Below are 12,328 nucleotides of genomic sequence, written 5' to 3'. Positions count from 1 at the left end.
GGACCCAGCCCTAACCCCCAGTTCAGTGGCAGAGAAGAAAGAACCTCAGGCTCTGAGCATTTCTGAGCAAGTTGCACTCAGGGCTCTGCCCCCAGGCCTCCACTGGGGCGTAATTTTCATTCCATCTGATAAGGGTGACTCCGCTTTTGATAAAAGGGTGAATTCTCCCCTGATCCTGTTACAGACTCACCAAGATTCCTAAATGCATGAAGACTTCGCAGAGAAGTGACATGACCCTCTAATGGAAATAGCTAATTAAGGCAGCTAGGGAGTAAAGAACCACATTTCCAAGAGCAGATACCATTATCGGAAACACAGACACATCGGGACAGAAGATGTGGGACGCTTTACATTCTTGGAGGAGACAGAGGTGAAAGCAAGAGGTTTCGCTTGAGTGGTCCCACTGACTCAGGGCTGATCTCCCAGAAAAGCCTGTGTTGGCCCGGGGACCTGGGCTCCTGCTGCTGATGCCCGAGATCCCAGGGCCCGGAGGGCACCTGCTACGGGTGGATGTGGACAGAGACCCAACCCTGTGCACTCCTGACCCTGCTGCCCACATTCCTAGAGGGCACTGCCTCTCCGGAAACTGCTCTCTCCTGCCCGAAGTGGGCTGCCCGCCGGCCCCGCCGGGCAGGACGAGGGAGAGTTGCCCTGGCTGCGGTGCTGTGGCCTGGCTCCTGGCTGCCCCCTCTCCCCTTGTGGTCCTCACGCCCGCTGCCCGGCAGCGCCCCCTGTGCCCACGCGCCCGCCGGGGGCCACCCCGCTCACCCAGGCTGCCGGTGCAGAGGCAGTTGTGGGTCCGCGGCTGTGGCTTGGTCTGGTGGCTGTCAAGGATCTGCTGCACCAGCTGCTCGACCGAGAAGCCTGGGCTGCTGTTCCCGTTGCTGCAGGTCCACTTGATGCCGTGGACTGTGGGGAGAGAGACGGGGCGGTCAGCGGCCACGCCTGCGGGGGGCGTCCTGCGAGGGCCGGGACCGGGGCCCGCCCTGAGCGCGGCCCCCTCTCTGCTGGGACGCCGGCCCCAGGCACCGTGAAGTGATGGCCGTAAGGAGTGGAGGAGCGAGAGAGGAGGGTAGAGAAGGGAGGCCCAGGCTGCCCCGCCAGGCTGCCCTGCTCCCCTGGGGACCTCAGTGCTCCCCCTCTGCCTCCGGCCCTCCTTTCCTGTGGCGCATGGCGGGGTGGGGGTGGGGGGAGTAGACGGCCCAGGGAGTTGCTTTTGTTTCCGCAAAGTCCAAGTACATCGGGTGGCTCTTCAGGGGGTCCTGGAGTGGAGGGGACAGAGAGCGAGGATGGGGAAGGGGAGGTGCCGGAGGCCGAGGGACCTCCGCAGACCGCAGGTCGTGGAGATGCGGAGACGTGGTGGAGGTTGGGGAGAACGGCTCCCAGCAGGATGGATGCCCAGCCCCGGCGGGTGGCGGAGGGGGAGCGCTTCAGCCTCCTGCTCTCACCAGACTTCCCGGCCTCGAGGGATGGCAGATTGGGCACTGTGGGTGCCCACTGATGGCCCGCCACCCGGACGGCCGCCCTGGCGTTTTGGCTCCACCCTCCTCAACCCTGGACCCCTGCTGTCCCTGGTGTTGGAGTGGGGGACCCAGCATGACTGAGGGTGGGCTCCCCACCTGCCTGGCAGGATGGGGCTGGAAGTCTAAAATAACCGACTTGCCTGGCTGGGTGTGTGGACTGACTGAGTTTCACGCCCGCTTGCTCTGCTGTGTTCTCTCAGCTGGAGCAGACCTGGCTGAGAGGCGGGGGGCTGAGCCTGGGGGGCCTCTCTGGTGGCTCTGGGGGGCCGGGTCCAGAGGCAGTGAATCCACAACCCCGGGGCTGGAGCTGGTGCCTGGGGCTTCAGGAGGGACCCAGGTCCCTATGAAGGGGGTGGACGGTGGGAGCTGGTGGTCTGAGAGGAGGAGCAGGGCATCAGGGCACAGGGTCAGGTTAGAGAGAGGCCAGGGGCTTTGCCAGTGCAAGAACAATTTGCTTTCTCCTGATCTCACGTGGACTCCATGGGAAGAACTCTCACAACTCGCAGAGCCTGCCTTTGCTCTGTGAGGGGCACAAGGAGACACACAGGGAGAGTCTACACAGCGGGTAGGAGCTGGGTTGGATTCAGATGTGGATTGGAGTCCAGGTTTTGTTCTGTACTTGCTGTGTGAATTTGGCCAAGTCACTAAACCTCTCTGAGCCTCAGTTTCCTCATCTGCAAAATGGGAATACGAGAGTACCTGCCTCACAGGGTGGCCCGGAGGAAACCCAGTCTCCTGCCTGGCACTCTGTGTGGACCCCGCCAAGAGTAGCTGTTGTCATAACCATTAATGTTGATGATGGCAACGACGGTGACACACAGCACGCGATGCTGGCCTTGCCCTGCAGCTTGGCCGATGCTTTGGGGACAGGCCTGGGGAAGGCAGCTTCCTGCTGTGAAATCCACAGACGGCTCAGCCTTGGAACGCTGCAGGGAGAGCTCCACGGCGCCGTCCGTCTCATGCCTCTGCTCCTCGACCGCGCCTTCATGTAGAACTTCAGTGGTTTTTCAAAGAAAATCCCGGTGTGAGGGTCGTGATCTGCTGGGAATCCCCCGAGGGCACCGCTTTTCTTCTCCTTGCACCTGCCCAGGTGTTCGCCCACGATCCTCGCCTCCACTCCATTCTGATGAGGCTCTGGCCTCTTGGGAGTTCTTCCGGGCTCTGCCGCTCATTCCTTCAAAAGCGCTGGGGTCCTAGCCCTGTTCCTGGCGGTCCCGAATTCTGGCGGGTCATTGAGAGGGGATGGTGGCTGAATGGCTTCTGCCTCGAGCTAGCTCAGCTGCCTGGATTTGAAGTCGTGGGCGCCTGTTTGGAGCCCTGTATGACGTGCATGCCCAGGGGTTGGGTGTTTGCAGCCCACCTTTCTGCAGGTGGACGGCGCCTCCCCTTGGGATCCCTCGGGAAAATCTCTGGCAGCCCCAGGAAGCTTGCACTCCTGCTGGCTCAGACCCACCTCCTGTCTGGCAGCTGGAAGGGATAGCCCAGGCCAGGGGTTTGCAAACCTCATCATAGCTGTGGAGCACTTTTCGCAAATAAACCTCTACCTGGAAATCCAATATGGAAAATAGATCACAGCAGAAGGGGCCTGGCCCAGGCAGGACTCAGGGGTCAGGGCGTGTCCTCACACCTGGGGCCCCCTTGGCTGAGGACCTTTTCCAGAATCCTCATGTTATAGATGAGAAAACAGAGGCTGAGGGTGGGGGCCAGAGGGCAGGACTCAAACCGCTGTACACAGATGTCCTGCCCCAGCCCAGAGGTTCCAGAGGGGTGCCTAGACTTTTCTTTAAAGCTCTGCATGAGTTCCTCACATGCAGTCAGGATGACAAACACAGGGCTCTGTCTTAAGCCGAGTCTGCAGATTCTGCAAGTCTGAGACCAGAAGCATCTCCAGAGCTCATCACGGGCGCTTCTACCTGTGGAGGACTTGGAGCAGGGGCTCTTTGCAAAGCCAGACCAGGTGTTCTCAGGGAACCCTCTCCGGCCCACCCGAGTCTGAACTTGAATCTCTGGAGACATGAGCTAGGCTCAGGCAGCCCCACCTCTGGCTTCTGGCTGCAGGACCCAACCCTACCCAAAGGTCTGGGGTGCTGGCGTTGGGTGGGCTCGCTAACCCCCGGACTGCCAGTCGCCTCTGCTGGAACGTTCTGGCATTTTGGACCAGGCCCCCCCCTGTGCTGACAACTGCCGCTCAGACCAGCCTCCTCCAGCCCCCGTGCGGGCGCAGCTCCTGCGTTCTTCCTGCTTCTTGTTCGTCTCCTCATGTTGTGAAGGTTATAAAATGAAAACCCAGTGAAGGGTGACAGATTGCAAGCAGAGAATTTTTGGATGCTTAATGCAAATTACCTACTGTCTTAGCCCATCCAATATGCAAATTGCCTCCCTCCCCCTCTGGTGGGGGAGGGGAGAGGAGCCCCCTCCTCGGAGGTGGTAAGCTGTTAGTACCGAATATCAAATACTATCAAGACGGCTTTTAACATGTCATGCTCCGCTTCCCGACACGTAATGAATCAATGGGAAAGGAGATTTCTATTGGGAAAAGCATGCTTTATGGAAGGAAGGTTGATACACACTCACGCTGGCCCCCTCCCCCTCCACTGCCTCTCCTCCTTCGTAAAAGCAGCTAAAGGGAAACCCATTAAAGGTACAGTTGGTGAAATGTAAGGTCATGAACTGGGGCGGAGGGCACAGAAAGAGAAAAGGGAATACCTCCCCGCCCCCCCCCCCACCCAAATCACCTCTTGGTGGCTCTGGGCCACATCGTCCCCTCTGCTCTCTGAGTCTCGGTGGAGGGCTCCTCATTCCCAGGCCACAGTCAGCCGCCTGGGGGCGGGGGGTGGCCTGAGTGTTTCCTGCCGAATCCCTGGACGGGGAGCCTCTAAAGCTCCCCATTCAGGAGGTCTGGACGGTGCTCCCGGGCTGCTCAGGTGATGCAGGGGGGCCTGTCCTGTGTGCCCAGGAAGGCTGGGGCAAGGAAGGTACCAGAGAGGGAGAAGGCGGGCGTGGGTGACTCCTCACAGGCCTGCACAGGACAGGAGTGGCCAGAGGGCCACACTGGCCAGAGGAAAGTGGGGTGCTGCAGGGTACTTCTGCGGCTCCGCCCATAGTCCTGCTGCTGCCCAGGGAACCCCGCACCTGGGCCCGACACTGGCTCTGCCAGGCGGAGTGCAGCAGGCCCTGTGGGAGGACTGGTCTGCAAGCCGACGATGCTGACGTGGCCTGAACACGACGCTCACGCTAACGACCTCCCAGAGCTGGGCAGCCGGGCTAACACTAATCTGAATAATCAAAAGGAAATCGGTGACAACAGCATGGGGCCATGCTTTGGAGAGCATCTTCTGATGAGCAATTCACCCAAGAGGCAGCCAACCGCTGAGATCTGGAGGAGGGGGCTGGGGAAGGTATGGGGGTGAATCCTCCACCCCCACCCCTGCCTGGGGCCAGCTGCCAGCTGAGGGCCACTTGGCTTATACCTGCTCCATCCCAGCCTTGTGGGGGTTGTAGGTGGAGAGCTTTGGCCAGGTAGGCTTAACTTGACCCCAGGTTGAGCTGCCCTGTCACTCTGTTATGGACAGAATTGTGTACCCCCCAAAATTCTCAGGTTGAAACCTTAACCTCCAATTTGAATATATTTGGAGATAGGGCCTTTTGGAAGATAATTAAGGTTAAATGAGGTCCTAAGGGTGGGTCCTAATGCAACAGAACTGGTGTCCTTATAAGAAGAGGAAGAGACACCAGGGGTGAGCACACAGAGGAAAGGTCATGTGAGGACACAGCGAGAAGGCGGCCGTCTGCAAGCCAAGGGGAGAGGCCTCAACAGAAACCACCCCTGCCCACACCTTGATCTTGAACTTCCAGCCTCCAGAGCTGTGAGAAGTAAATTCCTATGGCTTAAGGTGCCCAATCTGTGGTGCTCTGTTATGGGAGCCCCGGCTGACATCAGGGTTCAGGCCTGAGCCCTACATGCCCCTGGGAGAGACCCACCCTGCCCTTGTGCTGCACACGTTGGGTGTGTATGTTTGAGGGGCACTGAGATCTTTCCAGAATGCCTCCTTTTGAAACCGAGCAGGACCCTGTGGGGCTCCTGGGCACAAACCTTTCTGTCCCCCATTTCTTGTTTGTAGGGAGCAGACTCCAGCCTCCATGACCTTCCCTGAGTTCCAAAGGGCAGATTTGAACAGCTGCTCGTCAAGAGACTAGCAGCCAAGAAACCACCTGAGGCAAGATTAGAGGAACCAGAGAAGCTCATCAAGAGACTACCTGAGACCAGATTGGAGGGGTGCAGCCCCTGCACACACTCTAATCTTGTCAGCAACCCCATGCTTGAACTATTGCTATAAAACTCCTCATCAAATCCTCCCGGGTTGGGGCACGGAGTTTTTTGGAGCAGGAGCCTGCTGTGCCCCCCTTTGCCTGGCAAAGCAATAAAGCTATTCTTTTCTACTTCACCCAAAACTCTGTTTCCGAGATTCGATTAGGCACCGGTGCACAGAGGCTGAGCTTTGGCATCATTTTTGCTGCCGCTTTAAATCTTACCCTTCCATCCAGCACATGCCAGCTCAAGCCTCACCTCCCCCTGGAGGCCCTCCTGGTTACTCTAGCTCTCGTCCCCACTGGAGCCAGAGTCTGACTCATGGGGACAGGATGTTATCGAGGGGACCTTCTCTATCCCCCATGCTTCGAACGATGCCTGGCACATCGCAGATGCTCAGCGAAGTCTGGTGGAGTGAATAAACGAATGGGTGGTTTCTCAGTCACTCACACCCTCTCCAGCACTGCTCCCTTTTTGTTTCATCCATTCATTAATTCCCCCAATGAACTGTAAGCAGAGCTCACATCTCAATAATAATAGCAAAAATAATATTTACTGAACCTACACTACCTGCTAGGCATTGTGCTAGGTTCTTTATATGCTGTCTCCATTACAAAAAGAAATAAATCACAATTTTATCTACCCTTGATTGAGTATCTACTGTGGACAGGGCACTGGGCAGTGGTTCTCCAAGTATGGCCCCAGCTGCCGTAAAATCACCCGGAAATATGTTAGAAATGCACATTGCCAGGCCCCACCCAGCCCTACGATGAATCAGAAACTCTGGGGAGGAGGCTCAGATCTGCATCCTACCCTCCAGGGGAATCGATGCTGGCTCAAATTTGAGACCCATTGGTCTAGAGATTACATCTCTCATCTCTCAACGATCCTTTGAGGCTGAATTATCGTCCCGTTTTATTAATGTGAGAACCAAGACTCAGGAAAGTTGTGTAACTTGCCCAAGGTCACTCAGCAGATAAGTGGGGGTGGGGAGGGGTTGCGGTTTCCACTGAGCCGTCTGCCTCGGATGGGTCTTCCCAGCCTGCATCCCTCCTGGACCAAGGAATGGCCGGACGGTTCATCACGGGCTGGGGAGGGAGGGCTACTCCCATCAGCAGGCCGAGATCCTTTCTACTCACTTCACTTCCTAGAGAGGGATTTCGCGATTTCCTGGGGGCTGGTGGGTGTGCAGGAAACCCAGACCCCCCGGGGCTGGGCCAGGTACTGTCCCCCAGCCCGCTGCCCACTCTGCTGTCTCCTGCCCTCTCTGACTATGGAGGGTGCCGGCTGCCGCAGAAGGGCCAGGTGGGCTGGGGACGGGGAGGGGCAGAAGTTCTAAAGCCCCTGGCTCTTCCCTCACGATCTTCCTCACTCAGGGCTGGGCCAGGTGGGCAGCCAGGCCGGAATGTGTGGCCACCCAGACCAGGGCAGAAGAAGCTTGCTTTGGGCCTCCCAAGGGCAGGGCAGGAAGTGAGAGGCAGGGCCTGCTGTGCACCTGCTCTTGGAGTAGAAGAAGCGAGAGAGGGAGGGAGGCCCGTGGGAGAACATCTCAGCATCTGAACCTGGGCCGCTGGGGTTCCCAGAGGGGTCCCCGGCCTCGTTCACCGAAGCCCACCGGGGTGAGTTTACGGGAAATTCTGTGAAAGACAGGGAGCCCGAAGAAAGACTCTTCCCAGAGAACATGGGAATCGTGGGAGCAGTGTTTAGCTCCTTGCCTGGATTTCTAGTCATTGGAGGTCGGAGGGGGTGGGGAGGGGACGCCGAGTCACAGACGGGGGTGGGATGTGTATGGGGGACCCAGCGGCAGCCTTCTTGGTTGTCCTCTGAAGCCTCAAATGTTGCTTCCCGAGGTGGCTGCCCTAGGCAGTGGTAGAACTTTCCTGAAGGGCAGGGAGAACCTCTGAGCTCAGTGCCTGGCTAGCTGTACGGGAGGGAGGGGCTGAGATTCAGGAACATCCAGAGCCTGTCGGGGGGGACTTCCCTGGCCGTCCAGTGGTTAAGACTTTGCACTTCCACTGCAGGGGGCATGGGTTTGATCCCTGGTCGGGGAACTAAGATCCCGCATGCTGCGCGGCAAAATAAATAAGTAAGTAAGTAAATAAATAAATAAAATATTAAAAAAAGCAAAACAAAACAGAGCCTGTGGGACACAGGCCGGCAGGACCATGCTGGCCAGGGGTCAGGGGCCCCAGTGGTCACAGCTCTTTTCCTCACATGCATGTGATCTTGGGAAGATCTTTGATTCCTCTTGGCCTCCGTTTCCTCATCTGTAAAATGGGTGCCTCCCACTGGTTCACCTGACGACACATCTCTGTTCCCCAAGGGACTTCAAAGACACAAGTGGGCCCCACTCCCTGGATTCCGATTCGGTGGTGTCCGCAGGAGATCTGAGTCAGGACAGGCTTGAGGGCCCCGAGTGAGATGACCCTTTCTGCTCTGAAACGTCATGCTTGGAACACTTTGGAAAGGAATTAGATGGTCAGAAAGGCCTACTCTGGAAGGCCCCTCACCCTGAGGCAGCCCCGGGAGCTGGTGAGAGCAAGCTGCCTGCCCTCCTTTGCTCTGTGGGGCTGTAACTTCTGGAAGGATAATAGGCACGTCCGGCTGGAGCTTGGGTCACCACGGTAACAGCACAGGTGGCGCCTGCCGGGATGGACATTTGGCTTTCTTTGCACAGGAAGAGATTTCTTGGTGCTGTGTCGAGCAGGTGACAAGTGGCATGTTGGTGACAAAGAAAATCCCCCCACCTCCCGACAGAGGCTTTTGGGGGGCCTTTCTCTTGGCCCCCAGCAGCCTGCGCTCATCCAGTGCTTCCACCCAGGGACTCAACTCTCTGTAAAGACCCACACAGAGGTGACTGTTTAACGGCTGTCCAGACAGGTCCCCTTGGAGACGGAAACGGGCACTGTGATAATTTGTCTGGACAATGATGCCACCTGGATGCTCCCAGGCAACCCGGACCTGTGGTCACCCTACAGAGGAGCCACGTGAGGGAGGTGGGCAGGGGAGGGGCCACCAGGCGCCTCTCCAGGAGTGAATGAGCCCTTTGGATGCCTCCCGGTTGTTGACACTAGAAGGCTGTCTCCATGGCAACAAGGTCAATGGGAAACGGCAGCCACGTTGGTTTAATTTTCACTGTATTCTTGTTGACAGGAGTAAAGGCCTGGCTTCTGAATTCTTGGTTCAAATGGATAAAATTTTCATTAGATTTAACTTCTCATATCCAGACACCCACATATGATTCAATTTCCCCATCTCACCCTCAGCTCATTCTCCTACTGGTCCTGAGGACAACATTTTCAGAAATCTCATCTCGAGGAGTGAGGAGGCTGAGCGGGGACAGGATGGCGTGTGTGCGCGGGCACGCATGGGCTGTATCCCAAATCCGCTTGTAATTCCTGGTTCTGAATGTCAGGGGACGTGGGGCATAAGACCCCCCTTTCCATCTTTTACCAGGAGGCATCGGCTTCGTTCCAACAGAGAACAAGCCCAGGGAAAGGCAGAGGGTCTGAGGACTTCTTCCAGGTGGGAGGGACCTCGGAGGTGAGGGGCGGGGAGAAGGGCTTCCCAGTTGGGAGCTGATTTGGGCCGCTAAGCCTCCACCAGCAGGAAATTCAGGCCACGTGGGGATGGAGCTCCCCGTACCTCTGCACTTGACCTCACAGGCAATCTCCTAGAAGCTCAGTGGCATGAAAAGTGGCCTTGGCTGAGTGTTTCCGCACCGGCCCCGCTCACTGGGACACGGATGTGCCTTGTGGAGCGATTTGAGTCTTGCAGAATCTCCTGATTTGCTGAATGGCATTGTTACCGAGGCCGGGAATTCTTTGCTCTGTAGTGAGAGCGTGAGTGGGCTTGAAGTTCTCTGATTGTCTAGCAATGTTGGATGGAAGCCCAATATGGCAGGGGAGGAGAAGAAGCTTTAGCCATTCTCCCACATCTGGGAACCACGTGGGCTCTGAATTCTCTTCTCTTTTGGGCTCGACTGCAGCCTCTTCTCCCAGGCTCTGCCCAGGGGCAGAGGTGGCAGGAGTGACCACCTGTCCGCCAGCCCCTCGGGGCCACTAGCAGCGGGGGCAGGGGACCAGGTTTTTGGGTTCCGGAGGGTCTCCGTCTTGTTTTTGGGAGACCCTGGACTCAGAGGCCTCCTCCGTGTGCCCGGAGGTGGCGCCTGCAGAGAGACAGGCGCCCTAGAAAGGGGTAGCTGTCTCTCGGCTCCTACCAGAACCTTCGATTTTCAAAGAGAAGCTGAAAATCTGGAGATGAAAATGCTGGCAACAAATTCTAAGTTTAACAAAATCACCCCCCCAGCGTGAGCAGGGCCGTGTCAGCTCTGGGAGGTGGTCAGGCACACCCTCCCCACCAGCACAGAGGGGCCCCCATCAAAGCTCATGGAATTAGTGGATGGCAGAGTCGGAGCAGGGGATTCTGTAACAGCAGGGGGTGCATGGCGCCCAAGTGGCCCTGAGGGGGCAAGTAGCCAGGGAGCGACAGGAAATCAAAAGAAGTATTTCTCTTTTAGTTCTCTGATTTGGGGGACAAACCAGCTAAATAAAATTTAGCCCAAGGGAGAAAGGCACATTTGCAAAACAAGCCTGGATCCTCCCAGCAGAACAGGAAAAGGAAGTAATCCCTATTTAAAACCAGCCTATCCTACTAAGTGAAGTAAACCAGACAGAGAAAGACAAATATGGTATGATATTGCATATATGTGGAATCTCAAAAAAAAAAAAAAAAAAAAAGGAACAAATGAATTTATTTACAAAACAGAAAGAGACTCAGACATAGAAAACAAACTCCTGGTTACCAAAGGGGAAAGTGGGGGGAGGGATAAATTAAGAGTTTGGGATTAACAGATACACACGACTACATATAAAATAGATAACCAACAAGGACCTACTGTATAGCACAGGGAACTATACTCAATATTTTGTAGTAACCTATAAGGGAAAAGAATCTGACAAAAAGAATATATATGTATATATGTATACATTTGAATCACGTTGCTGTACACCTAAAACTAACACAACATTGTAAAGCAACTATACTTCAATTAAAGAAAAAAAATCAGCCTTGCCTCTTCCTGCCTCTCCACTGCCTGCTCTCCCCTGTGCCAGGCTGGGAGGTGCCCGGGAGGCGTCCTAGAGAGAGTGGGAGATGTAAGGAGGCCCACCCTGCCTGCTCCTCATCTCCGCAGCTCCTAACCAAAGAGACAAGCAAGATGGACAGGGGAATCCTCCCGAGGCCCTTGTGTACGGAACCGCCTCCCTCCGTGACTCCAAATCCAGCTGACACAGGCAGAAGGCGGGTCAGAACCTCTGGGTCTCACAGGCTTCATCCACTGATTAACGCCTCTGCACTTAGGGAAAGAGCTGTGGTCCTGGGCCCTGGGCCCACCACGGGGAAGCAGATGTACTTCCCTTTATGGGGCTCCAGGGTTTCTCATGACTTCAAGTCAGTAAGTGTCTGGCAAGACCCCATTATGTGCCTGACACTAACATCTAACTTTCAACCCAAGGAAATTTCTAGGGTTGGTACCATGTCTTAATCCAGAGTCTATGGAAAGACTTCACGGGGTCCTGAAACACCCAGAAGTGATACACCCGACTCTTTGCACAAGTTCAAGATCAGCATTGCCTCCGGTTCCAGCCTCACTTCCACACGGATTTGAGAATCAGCTGATGCCCAAAGAGGCCTGTGGTCCCCAAAAGGGGCCGACCCTGATCTCTGCAACAGAGCTCCTTGGCTGGCTTCTCGCTGGAAACTGCATTAGGCTAGGATCTCTCAAAAAGCAGGAGAATCTTGCTTGTTAAAAAATTCAGATTCCTGGGACATCCCTGGCAGCCTAGTGGTTAGGAGTCTGCGCTTTCACTGCCCTGGCCTGGGTTCAGTCCCTGGTCAGGGAACTGAGATCCCACAAGCTTCATGGCAAAAAAAAAAAAAAAAAAAAAAAAAATCAGATTCCTAGGGCCCTGCCTTTTATCAACCTGCCCCGGAGGTTCTGATATGGGCCACTGCTCCCGGCGCTGAGCCCATGTCTGTGCCCAGGCTCTGCGGGCCTTGAAGGACTGGCAGGGGGTGGTGGGAAGCGAGAGGTGGGGGAACCACAGCTGCTCTGGCTTCCCTGAGCCCCCGTGGTGGGCAGCCTGGAGGTGCGCACGCTTATCCCTGACTCCCGGTCTCTCACTCCTACCCTGAGTCTAACTCCAGACATGGGAACACTGGAAAAGGCTGCTAATTGAATATTTCTGGCCAGAAAGAAGCCTTCCAGCCCTGGGTGACAACAGCTTCCCCTTTCCCTGGACTGATCTACCCCCCACCTTTCTCTCCCAACTCACGGTGCCCCCGCGTGCAGCTCCGTGGGGACAGCACCTATGCGACTTGCTTTGCAACTGCCCCTCCATCACCCAGACTGAGACTTGAAGCACGCGTTCCTGGTCACGGGCGAAGCTGCCAGCCCCTCCACCTGCAACCGGCCAGGCGATGCCGGATCAGTTAG

The 12,328-nt window shown here is 56.2% G+C and overlaps 1 protein-coding gene across 4 annotated transcripts in view; it reads right to left on the bottom strand.

Moving 5' to 3' along the window:
- Positions 1 to 12,328, bottom strand: part of CAMTA1 (calmodulin binding transcription activator 1) — an 875,067-nt gene that overhangs the window by 90,273 nt on the left and 772,466 nt on the right. For all 4 annotated transcript variants that reach the window (XM_036854334.1, XM_036854351.1, XM_036854359.1 and 1 more), the window contains one exon: positions 769 to 909. In XM_036854334.1, the coding sequence (XP_036710229.1) occupies positions 769 to 909 (141 nt within the window). The remainder of the gene's footprint in view (positions 1 to 768; positions 910 to 12,328) is intronic.

This window comes from Balaenoptera musculus, chromosome 1 (assembly GCF_009873245.2).
Source record: "Balaenoptera musculus isolate JJ_BM4_2016_0621 chromosome 1, mBalMus1.pri.v3, whole genome shotgun sequence".
Taxonomy (NCBI): Eukaryota; Metazoa; Chordata; class Mammalia; order Artiodactyla; family Balaenopteridae; genus Balaenoptera; species Balaenoptera musculus.
The sequence above is the reverse complement of the archived record's forward strand: the minus strand, read 5'-3'. Positions and strand labels throughout refer to the sequence as shown.